Here is a 24717-nt window from a genome sequence, read left to right on the forward strand (position 1 = left end):
TAAAGACCAATCAGAAGCAAGTTCAGTACAATTGGCGGACTCTCCCACGGGAATGGCACATACTGTACGATCTGCTGCTTGTACCTCACTCCGCTTTTGTACCGTATGCTACTTTACGTGTATCAAGCAGCATCAAGGCGAGCTTCTAGCAAGATAAAATACTGGTGGCCACAGCCAGGGATATCACAAGACATAATGGCTTTCGCCAAGGACTACTCTGCTGGACTGCGGCACTGATAAAGTTCATTCATGATGGTGGTCCTGTCACTCCCGTACTGATGAAAGGTCTTGTCATGGGACTGAGATTGGTTTCTGTATTTCTACTGTATGTGTTTGCTAAACATTATTTACTTTTAAAGCAAGTTGCGAGGCACCGGGCAAGTTGCTGGTTTAACGTTGATGCTGCCTCATCAGATTAAAAATGGCTAGCAACTGTCTCCGCTCGTTTAAAGACTGAGCTTTTGACTGAGTTTTCTTTTGAGAGATGCTACAGACTGTGTTTCATCAACTGTAGCAAGTGCTTGTGTGTGGACCGGCTTTTGGACTGTGTTAAAAGTATTTGTGTTTCAGTTGAGAAAAAGGCCATGCGTTCATATAAACAAAGGTGAGGACCATGAACCCAGGTCATATTGTATGAATGAGTAATGAAAACGGCAAATGACATTCTCAAACCATATTTTGAATGGTTATGCAAAATACGTGCTGTATATTGGACAAACCTCGTTGATTTTCAGTTTATATTGTTTTTGCAGTTCGTGAAGATTACCATTCTCATTTCCCATTTTTGTTGTCTCTTGCGGAAGAATTTCTTAAGTAGGCTTAGTACGTTTGTTTAACATTTGGTAGAGTTTTATGTAGAATGTCGTTATAAGTTATGAGATGACTATATGTATCTGCTTAAAGTAATCAAATTTTGGAAATTATTTAATGCTACTGAGATATTTGAGTCATTATTTGGTAATGGACTATTGTGATAATTGGGGATAAGGTATGCTTAATTCATAGTAATCAGTTTCAAGACACAGGTCAGCGTCTGTAAAGTTTTATTGATTGTATTGTCAGATGCCTGATTTCTTGTTTTCAAAATGCTACTTATGTTAAACTGGATCACTGATGGACTGAAGTGAATCGACTAAAGCTGGTTTAATGTGACACTTGTGCTAATGTTACTGATATGAAAAACGCTTGAGATGATTTTGGATGGAGATTACATATATTACATACAATAAAAATATGTATTTGAAAGTAAATCTCAGAACCTTGGTTGTACACCTATCCACTGTCCCAGTCAACCACGGAAACGTGTCAGTAATGCCAGTAACGTCATACGTGTCCTGTTCTGTACCAGGTAACGTGATTTCGGAGAGGAGCAGTGGGATGTTTGGGACTGAGGATGGTCGCGCTGAAAAATTTATTTATTTTTCAGTTTCTTTCTTTATTTATTTTGTCCAGTTCGCCTCAAACTTCATTAACTAGTCTTGCGATCCGACGCCAACCTTTACCACCTGGCGTGCTTGCGGTGAACAAGGCGCAGGGTGTGAAGATCTGCCGATTCAGTGGAGAGTGAAGCTGGTAGCAGCAACGACGCTCGCCTCTCAGAAGTTGAGCGTAAGCGACCATTGGAAAGGCGACACACTGGCTCAGACATCTTTGCAACCGAAGTGATCTCATACCAACTTACGCTACAGGCCGCAAACCTCTAAAATCATTAAAAAACATTTGTTCAACACATATTCAACCTGAAAAAAGCACTGAGTAATCATTCAATTAAGGCCTCTGAATTTCAGGACTCATAAAATCGAAAATGCGCTATGGTTAAGAAACCACATTGGTCACGACGTAGTCACATACATAGTTAACAAAAAGTTCACGTACGCAATTAATACCCACATTAACTACACATTATTAGACAATAGGAAGCTAAATCCAAGCTACTTAACTTAGGGCCACTTAAGTTATGCCTTTAGTTACTATATTAGATTCGCACACAATTTCGTAATGTTTTTGCTTTGCATGTTTGTATTCAGGTTGCTGTGGGTTCATTTATCGATTGTCATTATTTATTTGCGGTTCACTGTTGCTGTCTCAGTTTAAATATTGTCATTTTGTCATCTGGGGATAACGAGCTGTGAACGCTAGAAAATGGAGTGCGAAGTGGAGAAATCGGAACCTTTCCGATATATTCTTCTCTCTGAGGTCAATAGAGGGGTGACAGGAGCGGAGGCAGCCAGAAACCTTTTCACCGTGTATGGGGATAGTGCCATTGTTCAGAGAAGGGCGAGAAAATGGTTTTCTCGTTTTAAGGAGGATAGTTTTGACATTAGTGACTCTCCACATTCGAAAAGCCCTTCGGGGTTTGATGAAGATCGTTTGAACACATCAATTCTCAAAGATTCATGTCATTATACTTGAGAACTGGCAAATGTGATGAAAATGATAATTCCACCATCGGGCGACATTTGTATGCCGTGAGGAAGATTCAGATATGGGGACACATGGGTACAATAAACGGAACCACAAGTTTACAAAAGTTCAAGTACCGCCAGGCACATGGACGTAGTTGTTTACAACGAACCAACACACATCAAACCCAAACCAAACTGTTCAAGACGTGACGGCCTCTTAAAATGAATGAATGCCCGTCAATGGGATGATAAGCCCTAATCTTCTGTCCCTTTTGTTTATACTTCTTCAAGCACTCTACTGGCGGATTAAAATTAGTACAGCATGGAAAGACGACGTCGATTTTTATCCGATTACTGCATTTCCACTTATAATGGTTTCAACGTCGTCCACCAAGGGGTGGCGTAGTGGTATAACTACCGGAGCGCCATATGTGTCCAAACTTTAATAGGGAATGTTCACAAATAGCTGAGGCTCAATGTGGTGCAACGTAGAACGTAGACCTGTGCTGCTGTTCTGACTACTTCTGTACACACGATGCGCTCAGCGCCACTTTCCCCTTTCTCATGCTTATGATTACAAGAGATACGGGAATATTCCAGTTAGATTATATCATTGTCAGGCAGATATTAAGAAACCAGATGTTCGATTGTAAGAGATACCCAGGAGCAGATATAGACGAAGAGTAGATTGAGGTTTTGGGGACTAGTCGTTAAATATCAGTGCTCAAAGACGTGGGTTACGGAAGTACTAAGCAATGAAGAGAAACGCTTGAAGTTCTCTCGGGGTACAGATACTACGATGATAAATAGCTGAGTAGCCAGTTCAGTTGAAGGGGAATGGGCATTTCTAAAAGGGCAATCACAGAACCTGGGAAGATACACATAGGTAGCGAGAAGCTAACTGCGAAAATCCATGGGCAGCAGAAGAAATACTTCATTTGATCGACGAGAAAATGGGTACGAAAATGTCACTTACGAACGAAAGAAATGGGGAGGCTAAGGCGAATGAAGAAATCGAAAAGGAAATGAGTTTCAGAAAGACTGACCTAGCATGCGGGAATGTCAAAAAGACTTTCGGTGAGCAAGGGTTGTGACACTAAGAGTGTAGTGGGAATCCTACTGTTAAATGCAGAGGAAAGAGCCGATACGTGGAAAGAGTACACTGAAAGCCTCTTTGAGGGGGAGGACATCTGATGACGTGATAGAAGAAACAGGAGGCGATAGGGAAGAGGTAGGGGATCTGTTATTAAGATCATAATTTAAAAGATCCTTGGACGACTTAATTTCAAATAAGGCTGAAGGGATAAACAACATTCCATCGGAATTTCTAAAATCATGGCAGAAGTGGCAACAAAACAGCTGTTCTTGTTGGTACGTGGGATGTATAAGACTAGTGACGCACAATCAGACTTTTGGAAAAATACTGTCCACACCATTGCGAGGATAACAAGGAGTACTAAGTGCGAGAACTACCGCACAATCAGCTTATGCGTGCAAGTTTCTGACAACATTAATGCAGCGGAGAATAGAAAAGAAAATTGAGGATTTGTCAGATGATAATCACTTCGGCTTTAGGAAAGGTGAAGGCACCAAAGAGGCAGTTGTGACGTTGCGGTAGACAATCGAAGCAAAACAGAAGAAAGATCAAGATTCGTTCATGGTATGGCGAGTGGTATAAAATATGTACAAGGACCGAGAGGTAACAATAAGAATGGAAGAGACCAAGAACGAAGTGCACCGATTAAAAATTGTGTAAAGCACCCATATTGTTCAATCTATACATAGAAGAAGCAATGAAGGGAATAAAAGAAAGCTTCAGGAGTAGGATTAAAATTCAACGTGAAAGCATATCAATGACAGATTCAATGGTGACATTGCTATTTTCAGTGAAAATGAAGGATTACAGGATCTGCTGAATGGATTGAACAGTCTACAGTGTACAGAATATGGATTGAGAGTAAATCGAAGAAAGACTTAAGTAATGAGAAGCAGCAGAAATGAGAACAACGAGAAACTTAACATCAGAACTGACGGTCAAGTAGTAGATGAATTTAAGGAATTCTACTACCTAAGCAGCACAGTAAACCATGATGGACGGAGCAAGAAGGACATAAAAAACATGCTAGCACTGGCAAAAAGTACATTCTTGCCCAAGAGAACCATACTTGTATCAAACACAGGCCTTAATTTGAGGAAGAAATTTCTGAAAATGTACATTTGGAGCACGGAATTGCATGTAGTGACCCATGGACTGGATGAAAATCACAACAGAAAAGAATCGAAGCATTTGAGATGTTTAAAGTTATGAGTTTTTCCGCAGAATTGGCGAGGACGGGAACTTATGGGAAGCACTGCCAAGAAGAAGGGACAGGACAATAGGACATGTGTCAAGTCATCAGGAGGGAATAAGGAATTACTGCCATGGTCCTAGCGGCTGTAGAAAAGCTGTAGAGGAAGACAGAGATTGGAATACATCCAGCAAATAATTAGTATCTGTGAGACCTGCTCGTACCTTTTCTGCAGCACTCATCCGAAGCAATAGTATTTGATAATTGGACGACAGTGGATGTAAAAATTTATAAATAGCTTGTGGTATACTTGTTGAAAGTTGGCATTAAAATATAATCGATCAGTTTATGTTTATGTGTGTGTTCATTTTGTTTATTTGGAAACCAATTTGGTAACTTAAAACACAGATACTTTTTACCAATGTGCCTATTGAAGTTTTATCGTTAATGTCCGTGGAATTTGGTGCACTGCTGGTTGTTTTGGTGCACCCAGGCACCAATAAAATAACATTAGTAAAAACAATGTTCACATTAATGCCAAGACTCCAGTTCACTTTTCATTATCATTTACAGCTGTTTGTCACCCTTCCGATTTAATTTAATACTTACAGAAGTATAGGTCAAAGCTACTAGATCATGCATTATGTGGCGTTTTAGGTGGATTTATTTCATCTCGGCAAGAATCAGCTTATCCTAAGACAGAAAGGTAAGTCTCCTATGTCATCTCCTTACGAATCCCGTAATTTTTTATTTATCTGGTTCCGTGATGTAACTATTCATATTACTGACGCAAAGATAGTGAACAAGCTCGAAATTTGTCTCGACAACTGTGAAAAACAGCAAACATATCATTCACTCTCTGCGTCACTCAATACATCCTGGTGTGTAGCACAACGGACTCCAATTAGGTATCCAACACTACTGCTCACCTAAGTGGAAGAAGGATGTGGGAGTTGTCGAGCATGTGCGAATAATATAAAATTAACATTAAAAGTAAACTATTGTATTGTTGACGGTTGTAGAAAGAAAAATAATAACTTTATGAGCAAATGAACCAAAAAGAAAATTAAAACAATATAAATACTGCATTTACATACAATAGAAATAAATTGTTGTCCGTGAAACAAACTCTGTATTAGACGGGTTACAATCATTGTGTTTTTTTTTTTCATGCTTGAATGCGATAAGAGAATTACAAATCGTGAATTGTAACGAGATGATAATAATCTGCTGCAGAGACAAAAGGAGGAGGTCCGCACTGCTTAAATGGCGTTGCTGCGTTTTAACTACAGAGAACTTCTCGGATAGTCCGTCATCTTCAAGAAGGAACGCTGAAACGAAAACACAAAATATTCACATGGCACTATAAGGGGCATTTAATTTAGATTAAGCAAAAACCACTTACGTTCCCCACAAAATATATCAAGCGGAATAAAAAAATGAGAAAGGTGTAACAAAAGCCAGATGAGGATTTAAAAACTAGACAACATTATTTTTAAACAGGTAAGTGTAAGATTGTGCCAAGTTTGTGAAAGTAACACGTATTTAAAAAGGCATATAAATAAACTAATAAAGTCTGAAGAGTGCACAGAATGAATCGTTGCAAGATTATTGCCTCTTTCATCAACAGTGACACCCACAACGATGTTTATTTAGTCTAGAGCTCATTACTTTTATCTTCCATGGAGTCTTGGCCGGAAATCTTTCCGTCGGTTACGCGATTTTCAGCGTCAAGGCGCTAGAATTCTTTTTGTATATTTTTAATATTTGAGAAATGTTGGGCCAGTTGTTACACTGGGCTGGAAAATATCAGTAGAAAGAACGAGTAACAAAAAAGTTCGATAGATTTATCTTTTCTCTGTTGGTGGTAGCAGCGCAGCGATTTTGAGATTACGCTGCGTCTGATAAATGCAGTTTATGTTTTGCCACTTGCAGGGTGACTCATTATGATTAGGAGTTTCTTCATTGGTCTTAAATATACGAAAAAGTACAACGAGAGACTACGAAAATGAAACGTGCTGCATGTAAGTGTAAATATTTGTCTGTTTTGCTCCACTGTAACTTCATATTAATAAATTGAGATATACTGAGGTGAAAAGCATTAAAGTTTTTGTCGTTAAAATAGGGGCCTCATAACATGCTGAATGGTAACTATCATAGTGCTTTAGAATGAGATTTTCACTCTGCAGCGGAGTGTGCGCTGATATGAAACTTCCTGGCAGATTAAAACTGTGTGCCCGACCGAGACTCGAATTCGGGACCTTTGCCTTTCGCGGGCAAGTGCTCTACCATCTGAGCTACCGAAGCACGACTCACGCCCGGTACTCACAGCTTTACTTCTGCCAGTACCTCGTCTCCTACCCTCCAAACTTTACAGAAGCTCTCCTGCGAGGAGAGTTTTAATCTGCCAGGAAGTATCATAGTGCTTTCCTAGAGATGTTTCCATCATTAAAACCAACAGTTAAAACATCATGTTTCAAAGGCCTTGGTCACCGTATCAAACTATTTACTAACGTTTTGCCCCATGTGAGGGAGCTATATTCAGAGACAGAAAATGGCTAAGCTTAAGGTTCTCCGAGTTTATAAGTGCACTATGAGTTGTATGTAACTATATGACGCATAATCCATCATTATCTTTGGACGGAGACACAATTGACAATCAAAATTAAATCAGTCGCTGTTCTCTTACTGCAAATTCAGCATTTGTATTTCACTTCGTTTACCTCCAGCCTCTGAAGTCTCCCATATATGGGTGTGAAAACGTCGGTAAAGAAGTCTCATACACCCACCGCGACCTGTGAGTCCGGAAGCGATGCTGGCATAAAATTGGACGTGACATCCTTCATTGCAGCATTAAAACGCTAACTTGTTTAGGTCTGAAATTCACAAAGACGAACGTCTAACAGAGTGGTTACATACCTGGTTAATGCGAGCCAGGAGGACAGGCCATCAAGGTGCAGGTGGAACTTCTACCGTTGGGACCGCAGCGGCAGGTGTTACACTTATCCTTGAAGGTCGTTCCAGGAGTGCAGTTCACCTCTGCAACACAATATCAAAGGAGACTCAGATAATTGCCTGTGAGAGCAATAAAACAGCTTTCCCTCATTATAAAAATATTCATCAGTTACCTTGTTTACTAAAGAACTAAAAATAGGAGCACATTTCACAATTAATGCGTGTGTATTTTACAATAGGAAAGAGTTGTTCAAAAAATGTTCAAATGTGTGTGAAATCTTATGGGACTTAACTGCTGAGGTCATCAGTCCCTAAGCTTACACACTATTTAACCTAAATTATCCTAAGGACAAACATACACACACCCATGCCCCAGGGAGGACTCGAACCTCCGCCGGGACCAGCCGCACAGACCATGATTGCAGCGCCCCAGACCGCTCGGCTAATCCCGCGCGGCTAGGAAAGAGTTGTACGAACGCTTTTGTGGGAGTAGCAGCATTTTTATCTACTATAACATATCTTATAATAGGAAATCAGGAAGATGAAATATTAAAAAAACGAATAGAACATCAGAAGGGCAGGAAGACCAATGGTTCAGAATAGACAGAACAGAATCTCAAAATGGACAGAAGAAACAGAAGCTCAGAATGGTCAGAAACCCAAAAGCTCGAAATGGCTAGAATTTGCATAACCTGAGAATGGACAGAAAGGACAGAAGCTGAGAATGGACAGAAATGGCAGAAGCTGAGAATGGACAGAAAGCGCAGAAGCTCACAATGGGCAGAAAGCTCAGAAGCTGAGAATGGACAGGAAGTACAGAAGCTGAAAATGGACAGAAAAAACAGAAGCTCCGGATGTACGGAAGGAACAGAACATCAGAATGGACAACACGTACAGAAGCTGAGAATGAACAAAAAGGACAGAAGATCAGAATCGACAGAAAAAGCATGTTTCCAGAATGGAAAGAAAGAACATGGGTTGGAATGGATCAAAAGAGGTGAAGCTCCAGAAGGACAAAGAGCAGAAGCAGAGGAAGGTCAGGAAAAGCAGAAGCCTAGAATGGACAAAAAAAAAACAGAATTGATTCAAACAAAGGAACTACAGAATGGACAGAAAATAATTAGAATGGACAACGACGGGGAATTAGAATCGGCCGCAAACTTCTCAGAGGCAACCATCCCAGATTTCACCTAAAAATAACGCAGGTACCCCTCCAAAAACTTAAACGTGCCTTGCAAGACGTGGCTTTGGGAATAACTGTTCAAGAATGCACGTCTACACCACATAAAGAAATCTCGATAAACTCTTTAGAATAACTACTCGTCGTAGTCCTCCACTTTCACTGTTTGAGCGGTGTAATATCCTGGAGCTAGGAAATGTAGGAAGACCACCTCAAATGCTTCAGCTGACAGGGCACGTGAAGTGGAGGTGTCTTGGAGTCACCCGTCTAAATCTGCTAAATCTGATTCTGTTAGGCCTTCCGTGCAAGGTGTGACTCAAAAGGAACGGAACCGGCAGGCCATCTAAATTGGTGACTGGCTGATGAGCGGCTGGCAACGCAGCTACACATTCAGCGCTTCTCTGGAGTGACAAACTGCAGCTGCTGTGTGAGAGCGTGGAGGAGAGGGAGTACTGTTCGCTACACCTGAGCTGCTGTTTGTAACATTCGGCGTATAGAGTGCAGAGATTTGGTACTCTATTATGAGGAAACGAAGAAAATTCTGGGTCCATCCTTACACCCAGTGAAATATACGCTGCAGACTGTTTATGTCAGCCGAGCTACTGCAACAAGCAGATTCTAAATACGTTGCTTTTGCTAGAACCACCCATTATTCACTATGGCTTCACTCGTGTATTTTTTGACATCCATATTTAACACACTTCTTCCTCCCTCTCTCTTTGTCCACCTCTTTCTGCCTCTGTCCATCTCATTCTCCCACCTCTATCTGTCTAACTCCTCCCCCAAACCCTCTCTGTCTCATCTTCTCCACTCCTGTCTTTGTTCATTTTCTCAATCCCTTTCCCTTTCCCCGAACCTCTGACCGTATCATCCTTCCTCTGACCAGATCTTCCTCCCAATTTCCCTTACCATCTCTACCTCCCCCTCATCCTTTTCCAGCTGCCTATTACCCCTCTACGTTTGCATCTTCCTCATGCATCTTCCCCTTCTTCTCTCTGTCCATTTCCGTCTCTCCATAACTCTGCCCCCAACAATGTTCATCGGCACGTAAACCATCTGCAGTACAGTTCAATAAAGCAGGTCAACACTACTCCCACAACATACCTGGCATGCAGGAAAGGCTTACCCCAAGGGCTTGAAAATCATTTATTTGTCGACGTGGAAGCTGTTATGTAAAGCAGGTAGATGAAGCAGGCAAAATACAAATCAGACTTAACGAAGCTGTTAAATACTCGCGGCAGAGCATGTGGGAGACGCGCATTCGCAAACATGTGACAGCGTTTCCAGAGTTTTCTGTGGTGGGCAGTTCTCCCATCATTATCAAGGGTCACTTGCGCGTTAGTCTTAGAGATATTAGAAATAAACTAAGAATAAAATCCCATGTGTGGAAGCGTCATCCAATGATGCTACAGACCATTGAAAATGTAGGGGCCAATCGTTATCTATGCGGCAGTCACCTCTATTTTATCCATTGAACTTTGTGGTAGTCATTCGTAAACACTGAACAACAAACAACAGTTCTACTGTACGAAGTCCCGATTACGGACCCACTAGCTGCCCTAACGGCTCGTATCAGCCCCGGTACGTTCAACTCCCTGTATCGACTTTGGGGTTCCTGCACTGAATTTGTTACTCATGAGACCCTCTACAACTCTTTGACGTTTGTCCGTATCGTTTCACTACACGTTGCATGCTACACTGTATGTTTTATTACACCTTGCATTCTACACTATATGGACGAAAAATTATTGAACAGTGTCAACACAGTTATTGCTCGACACCAGTATTTCGTGAAAGAACAGAGGAAACTCTCAAACGAAGCAGACAGCCTCTTACCTCTCTTCGTAACACACCCTTTGCGCGTGCAGACCCAGACGCCTGTTGGAGTGCACCTGCAAGTGTTGCAGTCTTCCTTCTTCGTGTCACCTGGAGTACACTCTAGAACAAAAACCAACCAGCAAATGAAAATGTGTTTACTGTCTCAGTCAGGGTTTAAATTTCATTTTTTTAATTGTCACTAAGCGTTCCGCGGTTTCGCATTGAACATCATTACATTATGTTTCCTTACAAACTTTTTATGTAGCCATATGTCACTCGCTCATGCACATTCATTCAGTAAGGAACTATTGAGACAACCAATATGCACATAGTTCTCTACTAAAGAATATGTCTCATTTTTTACTGAATATCAGGTCTGCCTGTTATGCAAACAAATGGTTTTTATATAAAAAACAAATATTGTTTTCGTCAGTCAGTGTTTTCTTTTCAGTTCTGTTACATCTTAACATGAATTAAGTGATAATTATTCCCACTAAATTAGATCTAATAATGTTTTCATTACGTTACCTTAATTTTTCTATATTACTGTGTTAAGCAGGACGCACTATACAGTATCAGATATTGGTAGTTTGTCATCTGCAGTTAAACGGTGGTCCCGTGTGTTTGGTTGACGATTTAACAAATCAGTCTACAGAGGATCCTACATAACCTAGTAACGTACAAAAATTAGCGTAACGGCGGGGACAGACCTTTTTTAGGCATGATTTCGTTAGAACAGTTATGAGCTAAAATGAGTTCACATTTTACATAACAGAATAAAGAACACCCTTCAACGATGGCACAAAGGTAGTGCAACATGTTTGGGTTTATATAAAAAACAGTTGTCTGAACAATAGGTGCACCTGATATTTTTTAATTTTGTTAGCAGGCACTGCATCTGCAAGAATCACCACAAAATGATTCCTTATTTAGTTTAGGTTTTAAACATGCACAGGTGTTCAACGAACTTTTTATTTTAATGTCAAAACAAGATGTAAACATGAGGAACATAAATTTCGAAACAATAACGTATATAGAAATTGGATTTTCATTCACAGACCTGTCTCCATAACTGATACGGAGAAGAAAAAAATGTTTGTGTACACTAGTTATAAAATGCAATACAGAAATAAACTAGGCGCAGGATATTTGCGTGGATTTTCCGTACTCCCTTACTTGACGTTTCTTGAACTACTCGTCTTAAGCCAACTGGTGATATTTATACTGCTGTAACAAATGAGTCCTGACTAAATACAGTGAAGGCACGTAGGTATCTTTTTAACTTCCTTTTATCGTGAACACTTTTTTGAGGATATCGTAGACGTATATAATTCGGAAAGATTCGTATGACTATCATCTGTAGCGAACACACGGTTCATTTAGTGGTGGTTTTCCCGAACGAATTGGTGCAGAGGTTACCGCAGTCAACTTTCCTTTAAGTATAGCTCATTCTTTTGCTTGTTTTAATGACGATCCATGCTATTATATCTGTTAGAATGTAACTTGCACACAGCGTGGAAGTACGAAGCTGTGTTATGAACTCTGAGATACAATAAAAATATAAAAATAGAAGTTAAAAAACTAAAAATGCATTAAACTTCCTATTAATGCCGCATTGTACCACTGTGGTTTCAAATTTTTTCTGCACAACAAATTGATCAACAAAATGTTTGCGATCAAGATGTAGAACATGCAGACCAATTGCGTAAGTAGGAATGTTGCAAGAGCGTCTACGTAAAAGACGATTCGCAATTATTCTAACTCGTTCATCTGTTGGATAAAATATTACCGCGACGAGATATAGGGGAATTTGCTTTACGTCGGCGATTGGTTGTGTCGTGTACCACATGAAAAAATAAAGAAATAAATAAAATAGAAGATAAGAACATTCTGAACTGTAACTGCTTGTGTGATGATTTCATACCACGAAGAATGAATAAAAACAAAATATTTCTATAAGAATAATAATTTCGTGGCATTCTAAACAGATGACATTTAAATCACACAGAGGCAGTGCACCCTATCGGAAACGGCCCTATGGGGCGTGATACCGCTGCAGTGTGAGCTATACACTCTAGCGGTGGTTTTAAGAATGTATCCTAAACAGTACGTCACCATGAAGTTTAAGTGAGACGTTGTGATGTACTTTCGAATTAGTAATATCGCTTGAAGACGGCTTATTTGCGTTTCGTTCATAATCTTAGACCCTGGATGATACTATAAAAAGTAGAAGCATGTACGCATATTCCGCTTCTGTTTGGAGCTATGAACATTTTTTCATCCTCGTTTGTGTGAAACACGTCTTAGCTACTGAACAAGCGCTCACAGTTCGTAAGGTGTGCCCTTTAGAGCCCCTGTTTACTGGACATGTCTTTTTCTTGTTTTGTTTCCTACCACCACCTCTCTCAAAATGTGGAAAGCAAAGAGCCGGCGATAGAAGCGGTTTCGCAGTATCTAGGGTGAATAAGTGCTCATAGATCTTAAGATGTGCATTCAGCAGTCTACGTTTATTAGCCTTTTTTCTTGTTTTTGTCCGCATTAACAACTCTGAAAGTTTATGGGTGCAATTCTCCCTATTTGTCCCATGGAACATGACTTTTGAATCAACATATAGAATTACGATGAAAATTCAAACGTAACAGTATACGGATCTAACAAAAATGAAAACCTTAAATGGCGTAAAGCTAAAAAAAAGAGTAAATAATAATGATGAACGTCAATGAAGCTGTGAAACCAATGGCAAGCTTAGCTTTAAAATGCATAACTCAAATACAAAACGAATTTGTGGCACAGAAACATGCAGCACATACTTTAGTGACACATTTGCTATTTTACAACTTTTAAAATCACTACAAGAGTGTTTCTGTGGAGCTTAAAAAGAAAAACAAAATATTTCTTAAGTCACGTACTCATGAACTTTTTTTTTTTTTTTTTTTTTTTTGCTGTAGTATTTGGACTAGTAACGACGACGCAGCAAGAAAGAAAGATATCTAGAAGAGACATGTGAATGTCGATTTGCAACAAATGCGAAACCTGTAATCGTCTGATTTAAAACAACTTTTTTAAACCATATTTGTGGCTGGTTGATGTTCGAATTATAAATCATATGTCCGACATAACAGATTCATAAAAACAGTTTAAGAAGAAAGAAAAGCTGGCAAAGAGTATGAAGAGTCAGCCACAAAACATCGATACTGTAATGTCTGATGAGTGGAATGAACTGCAACAGCTACAACCAAATATTAAAGTTTGCGAGTGAGAGGTGGAATGCTACATTACGAAGGCGTAGCTGTAGTGTGAAGATGTTGAGGTGTTATTTTCGGACCCATTCCGGGCCCTCATAAAATGATTTATGCAGAGGTGAAGATGATTTTAACCAGGCTACGCACAAGCTCTACTACTTCAGTCATTGCCCACCTCACTTGGTGAGATACAACTACACAGTGGGGAGGCGTCGTTCGCATCTGTTTCTCTGTGGAAACAGTAGGAGCAGCACTGCTTAACTTGCATCAGAACGGAAATAGTGAATGATTAATTATCTTGGCACCTCCGAAACTCAACAATCGCAGTGAGACTCACCCGATGCGGCGTCCACTGTGGTTGCCATGACGACGAACAAGACCGCCGCTGCTATCGCTAGTGTGACCTTCATGTCTGCTGGTGCTGCTTCTGCCTGTTGCCGCTAATGCTGTGCGAGTACGACTGCCAACCGGGCGTCCCACGCGTTTTTATATACCACTCCAGTCCACTCCCTGGTCCCCACCACCGAACCCCTACGTTTATTTTTCGAGAGCCAGCAGGGTTTCATTTCTGGTAATCCCAGCGACCTGTTGCGCTGTGTAGTTTCGCAGAATGATCACCGAGCACTGTACTCCTTCATGTTATCCGTACTTACTGTGATACAGGTCACGAGTGGTGATTCCCCCCTTGAGTTTGACGTCAGAATTTTTCCACGTTTCAAAAGGGTAAATAGAAAATTTGTGAACTATTTGACAGAGCCCCTTCTCCGGTTAACGCTCTTTGTTCAGTGTTTTTCCACTGAAGTTATCCGGTCCGTGAATTATGTTTAAGAGACGGTGGTCTAAATCTCCGATATACTTATAAAAATTTATGGCGTCACATTCCATAAACTGCATGTCAAAAGTCTTCAGTAATGCAGGCAGTTTCAGTTAGAAAATAGACCTTTTACGGGTATACGTAAATAAAATAACAATATTATTCTTAGAAAAATGAATCCAGTAGACGTCTGACCTACGTATCCGTCGAAACAAACAAGTAACATAAAGTTAATATCTGCCGGGAGAACTTCACGTTCACACATGATACATGAAGCTAAATATTCTGTTGATAATGTTGCATCGAATACACACTTTTGAAATTTTGGTGGTATCAGGTGAAAAAATGACGAGGGGAAATTTCCGGACAAATTGCACAGAAGCCAGACAACAGTTATAAGAGTCTAAAGACATGGGAGGGAAACATCATTTGAGATGGGAGTAAGACCGGAGTGTAACTTACCCCAATGTTATTTTTTCTGAGCATTGAGCAACTAATACGTGAAAGTAAAGAAACATTTTAGAGTGGAATCATAGTTCAGGGAGAAGAAATAAAAATTTTAAAGCTTGCTAATGTCATTATAACATAAAGTTTTGTTCACGGGACGTACGTAACTATTGATATTCATCATTAATGGTCGCTATAGTCGCAAAATTTACTATTTACTAAATGAAAAGGAAATTTTCTTGTAGGAAATAGAAACCTTCACAAGTGTAGGGCGTCTTGTCACTGATGGTGAATGATGGATATTGTTATAATTTTGTTAACAGAAATGTACTTAGATAATTTGAAAAGAATTGATAGCGTCATGAGAAGAGTTTATAAGATGAATGCCAATAAAAATAAAATAATGGTAATACGATATGAGTCACTGAAGGTAATAGCTGAGTTTTGCTAATTGATGAGCAAAGTAATTAATGATGGATGAATTAAAACGGATATAAAACAGAGATTTGCGACACAAAGACAAGTGTTTCTAGGAAATGAGAAGTATTTTAACATGCACCATACAATAAAACGGTAGCAAAGTATTTGCCTGGGCAACTTTGTGAAGACGGAGGATATACAGTGCAGAGGAGAAGAGAATAAAGTCTTTTGAAACGTGGAGCTACAGAAGACTGCAGAAGATCAGACAGGTGGATCGTATAACTAAAGAAGAAGTGCTGAATCGAGCTGAGGAGAAAAGAAAGTTACGGCACTAAAAGAGCAAATCCTTCGACGGAACACATCCTGAGCCATAAAGGGGCAGTTTATTTGGTAATGCAGGGACGTGTGAGAATACACAGGTAGAGGAAGTCGAAGGATTCACTATACGGTGTAGTAGTTAATGGGGAGAAGAAAATGCCTGCATAGGATATCCTAACGTGGAAACGTGCGTCTCACCAGTCTTCCGAATGAAGATCAGAACAGGAGAACGATTTTCATATCAAATCACTGATATCTATCAAACTCAGATATACATGGCATCTGTAGAAATAATCACAAAAAATGATGCAAAATACTGAGCAATTACAACTATGCAGACAGAAACAGCGTAATTGCTGATAACATTCTCCAAAGAGATTCAGCTTGTTTGTAAAATATTAGTTTCAGCGTCTCAAATACTGTACACCAACAAATTACTGTAAATATATAGAAGGGAGTTCAGAAAAAAAGGATTTCACCTAACTTTTGATTAGTAAAGTCTTAAAGCTTTTTAAATATAACGAACTTTATTAACATTATAAATCTTCATGCTTCATGTATACATATTTATTTCGACGACGAACGCATTTCTCCCAAAGAGGGACCAGTTTTTTGATACCGTCACTGTAGAATGTGTGAATTAGTTAACGGAGAAATAACCTCACCTCTATTTACTACACTTCATCACTATCAAAATGAAGCCCTCGAAGATATTATTTAGCTTTTGGAAAGAAGCGAAGGAATGGGACGAGTCGAAACGGAGGATGACCGATGACATCGAACCCAAGACTTCGGATTGTTGCAGTTGTCACAGCGCTTGTGAGTGTTCTGGCATTATCGTACTGAAGGAGAGGATGCTTCATGCGTGGACCACCTCTTTGAATTCGAAACTTCATTAAAGCGAATTCGAAACTTACAGTACGCCTTTTCTCACGCACTGACACCGTAACGTTACACACCGCCATTTTACACCATGCAATTCCATGTCCTCTACTGGCAGAGGCGAAATTCCCTCAGACTTCAAGAAGAATATAATAATTCCAATCCCAAAGAAAGCAGGTGTTGACAGATGTGAAAATTACCGAACTATCAGTTTAATAAGTCACAGCTGCAAAATACTAACACGAATTCTTTACAGACGAATGGAGAAACTGATAGAAGCTGACCTCGGGGAAGATCAGTTTGGATTCCGTCGAAATGTTGGAAGACGTGAGGCAATACTAGCCCTACGACTTATCTTAGAAGAAAGATTAAGGAAAGGCAAACCAACGTTTCTAGCATTTGTAGACTTTGAGAAAGCTTTTTACAATGTTGACTGGAATACTCTCTTTCAAATTTTGAAGGTGGCAGGGGTAAAGTACAGGGAGTGAAAGGCTATTTACAATTTGTACAGAAAGCAGATGGAGTCGAGGGGTATGAAAGGGAAGCAGTGGTTGGGAAGGGACTGAGACAGGGTTGTAGCCTCTCCCCGATGTTATTCAATCTGAATATTGAGCAAGCAGTAAAGGGAACAAAAGAACAATTTGGAGTAGGTATTAAAATCCATGGAGGAGAAATAAAAACTTTGAGATTCGTCGATGACATTGTAATTCTGTCAGAGACAACAAAGGACTTGGAAGAGCAGCTGAACGGAATGGACAGTGCCTTGAAAGGAAGGTACAAGATGAACATCAACAAAAGCAAAACGAGGGTAATGGAATGTAGTCGAATTAAGTCGGGTGATGCTGAGGGAATTAGATTAGGAAATGAGACACTTAAAGTAGTAAAAGAGTTTTGCTATTTGGGGAGCAAAATAACTGACGATGGTCGAAGTAGAGAGGATATAAAATGTAGACTGGCAATGGCAAGGAAAGCGTTTCTGAAGAAGAAAAATTTGTTAACATTGAGTATAGATATAAATGTCAGGAAGTCGTTTCTGAAAGTATTTGTATGGAATGTAGGCATGTATGGAATTGAAACGTGGACGATAAATAGTTTAGACAAGAGGAGAATAGAAGCTTTCGAAATGTGGTGCTACAGAAGAATGCTGAAGATTAGATGGGTAGATCACATAACTAATGAGGAAGTATTGAATAGGATTGGGGAGAAGTTTGTGGCACAACTTGACTAGAAGAAGGTATCGGTTGGTAGGACATGTTCTGAGACATCGAGGGATCACCAATTTAGTATTGGAGGGCAGCGTGGAGGGTAAAAATCGTAGAGCGAGACCAAGAGATGAATACACTAAGCAGATTCAGAAGGATGTAGGCTGCAGGAGGTACTGGGAGATGAAGAAGCGTGCACAGGATAGAGTAGCATGGAGAGCTGCATCAAACCAGTCTCAGGACTGAAGACCACAACAACAACAATACTAGCAGAGCACTGCACATATGTAGAAATGAAGAATGAAGATGTAGAATGTCAATAACGTTCGCCTTAAGAAAAAAGTATTAAGAATAACGGAATAAAAAATTCGGAGGAATTAATTTTCAGCACGGCCTCGTATGTCTCTTAGGGTTAACAAATGCAGAATAAAGTGGGCCAAGCGCTCAAACAAAACATGACAAAGCGAAAGGGGTAGTTGTGTTTCATCACCATTGCTCGAGTCTAGTAAAAAAACAACGACGATCGACCGTGGTGAGAAGAAGCTGCTCTAACTCCATACTGAAGTGACTCCATACTGAAGTGACGTAAAATCAAAAATAAAATTAAGTAGCAGATAACAGTCACGTATTATTTGTTCACAGTAGCCATCAGTCAAGAACAGTGCATGGAATGCACCTTCCTTGTACCACAGTCCTACATTAACGTCGCTAATTCGCAAGAAATACATAGCAGGACACTTCATTTCGTAACTCTATACAATGACATGACAAGAGATGGGGTACCTCCTACTGCCTTGTTGGGTCTCCTGCTGCCCGACTAGTGCGGCAACTGGACGTAGCATATACTCAAATCCTCGTTGGAAAACACCTGCAGAAATATCCAGCCATGCTGTCCCCATAGCGCCCATAAGTCCGAAAATGTTGGCGGTGCATGATTTTGTGGACGAACTGACCCCTCGATTATGTCCTTTAATTCTTCGGTGCGGTTTATGACGGACGATCTGGGTAACCAAATAATTAGCTCGATTTGTTCAGAATGCTTTTGAAACCAACCGCGAACAGTTGTGGCTCAAGTCACACCAATAACCAAAAAAGGATAATGGAGTAACCCGCTGAATTACAGGCCCATATCACTAACGTCGATTTGCAATAGGGTTTTGGAACATATACTGTGTTCGAGCATTATGAATTACCTCGAAAAAAAACAACCATTTATTGACACATAGTCAGAACGGATTCAGAAAATATCGTTCATGGGACATACAACTAGCTCTTTATACTCCTGGAGTAATGAGTGCTATCAACAGGGGAAGTCAAATTTATTCCATATTTTTAGATTTCCAGAAGGCTTTTGACACCGTTCCTCTCAAGCGTCTTCTAACCAAACTACGTGCCTCTAGAATACTGCCTCAGTTGCGCTACTGGACTCGCGATTTCCTGTTAGAAAGGTCACAATTCGTAGTAATAGATGCAAAGACATCGAGTGAAATAGAAGTAATATCCGGCGTTCCTCATGGAGGTGTTATAGAGCCTCTATTGTTCTTGATCTATATTAACGACATAGGAAACAATCTGAGTAGACCTCTTAGAGTGCTTCTACATCTACATCTACATTTATACTCCGCAAGCCACCCAACGGTGTATGACGGAGGTACTTTACGTGCCACTCTCATTACCTCCCTTTTCTGCTCCAGTCGCGTATGGTTCGCGGGAAGAACGACTGCCGGAAAGCCTCCGTGCGCTCTCGAATCTCTCTAATTCTACATTCGTGATCTCCTCAGGAGGTATAAGTAGGGGGAAGCAATATATTCGATACCTCATCCAGAAACGCACCCTCTCGAAACCTGGCGAGCAAGCTACACCGCGATGCAGAGCGCCTCTCTTGCAGAGTCTGCCACTTGAGTTTGCTAAACATCTCCGTAATGCTATCACGGTTACCAAATAACCCTGTGACGAAACGCGCCGCTCTTCTTTGGATCTTCTCTGTCTCCTCCGTCAACCCGATCTGGTACGGATCCCACACTGATGAGCAATACTCAAGTATAGGTCGAACGAGTGTTTTGTAAGGCACCTCCTTTGTTGATGGACTACATTTTCTAAGGACTCTCACAATGAATCTCAACCTGGTACCCGCCTTGCCAACAATTAATTTTATATGATGATTCCACTTCAAATCGTTCCGCACGCGTACTCCCAGATATTTACAGAAGTAACTGCTACCAGTGTTTGTTCCGCTATCATATAATCATACAATAAAGGATCCTTCTTTCTATGTATTCGCAATACATTACATTTGTCTATGTTAGGGGTCAGTTGCCACTCCCTGCACCAAGTGCCTATCCGCTGCAGATCTTCCTGCATCGCTTGCAGATGATACTGTCATTTACTGTCTTGTAAAGTCATCAGATGATCCAAACGAACTGAAAAATGATTTAGATAAGATATCTGTATGATGTGAAAAGTGGCAATTGACAATGACTAAAGAAACGTGTGAAAAATTTGGAAATTTGTGATAAGGTCTTATGGAACCAAACTGCTGAGGTCATCGGTTCCTGAGACTACTTAATCTAATTTACGCTGAGGACAACACACACACACACACACACACACACACACACACACACACACACACACACCATGCCCGAGGGAGGATTCGAACCTCCGACGGGGGGAAGCCTCCCGGACCGTGACAAGACGCCTGAGACGGCGCGTCTATCCCGCGCGGGAAAAGTGTGAACTTAATCACATGAGTACTAAAAGAAATCCGCTAAACCTCGATTACACGATAAGTCACGGAAATCTGAGGCTTTAAATTCAACTTAATACTTAGGTATTACAGTTACAAATAACGTAACTGGAACGATCACATAGATAATGTTGTGGGTACAGCAGACCAAAAACTGCGATTCATTGGCAGAACACTTAGAAGGAGCAACAGGTCTACTAAAGAGGCTGTTTGCATCACGATTATCGGCTCCATCGTGGAGAATTGCTGTGCGGTGTGGGATCCGCATCAGATGGGACTGACGGATGAGATCGAAAACGTTCAAAGGAGCCGGCCGCGGTGGTCTAGCGGTTCTAGGCGCGCAGTCCGGAACCGCGCGACTGCTACAGTCGCAGGTTCGAATCCTGCCTCGGGCATGGATGTGTGTGATGTCCTTAGGTTAGTTAGGTTTAAGTAGTTCTAAGTTCTAGGGGACTGATGACCACAGTAGTTAAGTCCCATAGTGCTCAGAGCCATTTGAACCATTTGAGTTCAAAGGAGGGCAGCTCGTTTTGTATTATCGCGAAATACGGGAGATAATGCCACAGACATGATCCGTGAATTGGAGTGGCAATCATTAAAACAAAGGCGTTTTTCGTTGCAACGTGATCTTATCAAGACATTTCAGTCACCAGTTTTCTGCTCCGATTGTGAAAACGTTCTGTTGGCACCCACCTACATCACGATAAAATAAGTTAAATCTGGGCTCGCACAGAAACATTTAAGTGGTCGTTTTTTCCGCTTGCCGTTCGAAAGTGGAACCGTAAAGAAACAGCTTGAAGATGGTTCATTGAACCCTCTGCCAGGCAATTTATTGTGAACAGCAGAGTAATCACGTATATGTAGATGTAGCTGTAGATGTGACCCAGTGATATGAGCCGGCCGAAGTGGCCGTGCGGTTAAAGGCGCTGCAGTCTGGAACTGCGAGACCGCTACGGTCGCAGGTTCGAATCCTGCCTCGGGCATGGATGTTTGTGATGTCCTTAGGTTAGTTAGGTTTAACTAGTTCTAAGTTCTAGGGGACTAATGACCTCAGCAGTTGAGTCCGATAGTGCTCAGAGCCATTTGAACCATTTTTTTGAACCAGTGATATGGCTTCTTGTCATCCACAAGAAACTCCATCGTTGATTGGGAACATGAAGCCCATGAATGGTTGCTTACTGTCTCCGAGTCGCCGAACATGGCCATTTCCGTGCAATGATCGGTTCAGTTGGACTAGAGGACCCAGTCCATTCCATGTAAACACAGCTCACATTTATAGAGCACCACAATCTTGCACAGCGACCTGTTGACAACCTACGTACGTGGCTTCGTGGGGTCTGCGCCACACTCGAACCCTACCACCAGCTCTTACCGACTGAAATCGTGGCTCATCTGACCGGGCCACGGTTTTCCAGTCCAATTGCTGCGGTCACAAGCCCAGTAGATGCGCTGCGGGCAATGTCGAGCTGTTGGCAAGGGCATTTGCGTCGGTCGTCTGCAGCTATAGTCCATTAACGCCACATTCGTTTCTGCTGTTACTTCACGCACTGTTTCTTGTCTGTGGGCATTGACAGCCGCTGCTCTGGGTCGGTAAGTGAAAGTCATTGACCACTGCGTTGTCTGTTGTGACAGACAATGGCTGAAGTTTGGCATTGTCGGTACTCTCTTGACACTGTGGATCTCGGAATATTCAATTCGCTAACGATTTCCGAAAGTGAATGTCCCTTGCGTCTTGCTCCAGCTACCATTCCGCGTCCAAAGTCTGTTAATTCCAGTTTTGCGGCTATAATCACTTCCGAAACCTTTCCACATGACTCAACTGAGTACAAACGACAGCTCCGCCAATGCACTGCCCTTCAATACCTCGAGTACACGATATTACCGTCATGTGTCTATGTGCATATCGTTACCATGACTTACATCACCTCAGAGCATACACAAGCACTGACAACAACATTGTCTTGAAATAATTGAATTTGCATATTTAATGTTTCCAGGATAGAAGCAGGTCACACTAATATTATACACATGCATAAATGAGATGAAAAAAATGTCGTCGATTTACAAGAACTGAATATAAGCATCCGAACATTTCCTTATAATGTCATAACTAAGTAACTCATACTGACTGTCATGTGTTATTGTGTGGTATGACCGAGGGAGGGTCATAGGGGTCAGCACACTGGATTCGCAATCTGGAGGACGAAGGTTCAAATCCACGTCCGAGCATCCGAATTTACTCTGTTGATTCAATACAAAAATGGGATAGTGACCTGTCAAACATCTACCAAGGAAAATCGCCAAACAGCCGTGTGTTTTGAGAAATTTTATTTAGACAACCGCTTTCGGCTTCTCAGTATTGCCATCCTAAGGCTCCTTCACATTAAAAACGAGTATAAAGTTAGAGTATATTAAGGATACCAGAGCTGACCTTACAGAAAATGAAGCGTAATAATAAAAGCCCTTAAAGCCTACAAAATGCAATATGCAGCGTTAAGACAAGTACCTGGGCACAGGCAGCACAAGAAAGCAGAACATGTGCAAGTACTGATTAGCAATGAAACCGTTTTGGCATCACAGAGTTATAGCAGAACATTCCAAACGTTACAAAAAACAAAACTAGAAAATATACAATCAGAAGCAGTGACGGATAAAGCTTGTCTAGTTTTTGTTTTAAAATATAAAAAAAACCTACATAATTTTCATAGATGAGTAAAATCTTAGTTCTTAGGGAACCCTAATCTCATTCAGAGTGAATCGTCGCGATGTAACCTATGAAGTACACAATAGTATGCGTATGTATCGCCTACGTATTATGAGTTTTGCTGTACTGTATATGCTCAGGTACTTGTCTTAACGCTGCAAATCGCATTTTGTAAGTTTTAAAGACTTTTATTGTTACACTTGATTTTTTGTAACAATCGCCTTTATGAATATTCGCATCCTTGAATGACTTTTCCATTCCCATAATTTGCCACCCATAGACAATCTCTGCCATGCAAAGGGAAGATGTTTATTTTCATACCGGCCTCCAATCAGCAAATAATGAACTAACACCGAACGTAACGTGCATGGGATGAAATTCCTCAAGTAGACATTCGAAAGCTGTTTTCTTCCATATCACAAAGAATACCACAGTGTATTCTTGTGTGTGGGGGTCATACATCAAACTCACGTTGATGATGGGCATCGGTTCCGAGTCGAGCGGAAGTTGAATCATTTATTACCCGCTGTGTAATGAACATCGCCACACAATTTGATAAATATCAGATTGCTGTTTCATGGTGTAACACTTTCCATTTCTGATTGCGTATAAAAACCTTCGCTGTAATGTGTTTCCTTCACAATGGAAGTATATGTTATACGAAAGCACGATATCTTAGCAACTTTTATCACAAATAAAATGAGTCCCAGCAGTCTCAAGCTGAATGTAACTTTAAGGCAGCTGCAACAAACACATCAATCAAATGGAAATTACAAAGATTATACATACAAAAATGTTTCTGGAAGGTCTATAAGTTACCTGCAAACGGATGTCATAAGTTTTTCAGTGAACTCAAAGCGATTTCCAGTTACAGTTCTCAAGTCAACATTTCTTTTTCTCAACACATACTAATCATATAGTGGTGAATGAGGTATCGCTGGAGAAATTTTAACCAGATTCTGACATTGCATACCGATTTGGCACTAAAACGTACTACCTGCGGAAAATTTTGACATAAAAGATACTTTTCACTATCATAGGGTAAAGAGGATAACGGATACTTAGCTTCATTCCTATATTTACGAAGCTAGCTTATTAAACACGAATAAGAGATTCCCTTTTCATATTAACTTATTACGAATACCATTTGATTTGTTTTAATGTACTTATTAACTGGATAATGTTTTTACACAATTGTGACAGATAATATCCGTGAGCACTGCGATAGTCCGTTATCTCTTTCAATAACTTTTCGAAATGACAAACATGTTTGCCATTGTAGGCTTGAATTGTAAT

At 40.6% G+C, this 24717-nt stretch overlaps 1 protein-coding gene across 2 annotated transcripts; it reads right to left on the bottom strand.

Moving 5' to 3' along the window:
- Nucleotides 1-1145: 1145 nt before the first annotated feature.
- LOC124712519 (serine protease inhibitor I/II-like) lies at nucleotides 1146-14376 on the bottom strand. Of its 2 annotated transcripts, none has more exons than XM_047242830.1 (4): nucleotides 14226-14376; nucleotides 10665-10766; nucleotides 7613-7732; nucleotides 1146-1699 (listed from the first exon to the last, which is right to left on the bottom strand). In XM_047242830.1, the coding sequence occupies exons 1-3, from the start codon at nucleotides 14296-14298 to the stop codon at nucleotides 7617-7619; spliced, it is 291 nt and encodes a 96-aa protein (XP_047098786.1). In that variant the 5' UTR covers nucleotides 14299-14376; the 3' UTR covers nucleotides 1146-1699; nucleotides 7613-7616. The 2 variants fall into 2 exon arrangements, with proteins under 2 accessions (XP_047098786.1, XP_047098787.1); XM_047242831.1 differs by lacking the exon at nucleotides 1146-1699 and adding an exon at nucleotides 5681-6024.
- Between the last annotated feature and the right edge of the window lie 10341 nt (nucleotides 14377-24717).

Source organism: Schistocerca piceifrons, chromosome 8 (assembly GCF_021461385.2).
Source record: "Schistocerca piceifrons isolate TAMUIC-IGC-003096 chromosome 8, iqSchPice1.1, whole genome shotgun sequence".
Lineage (NCBI taxonomy): Eukaryota > Metazoa > Arthropoda > Insecta > Orthoptera > Acrididae > Schistocerca > Schistocerca piceifrons.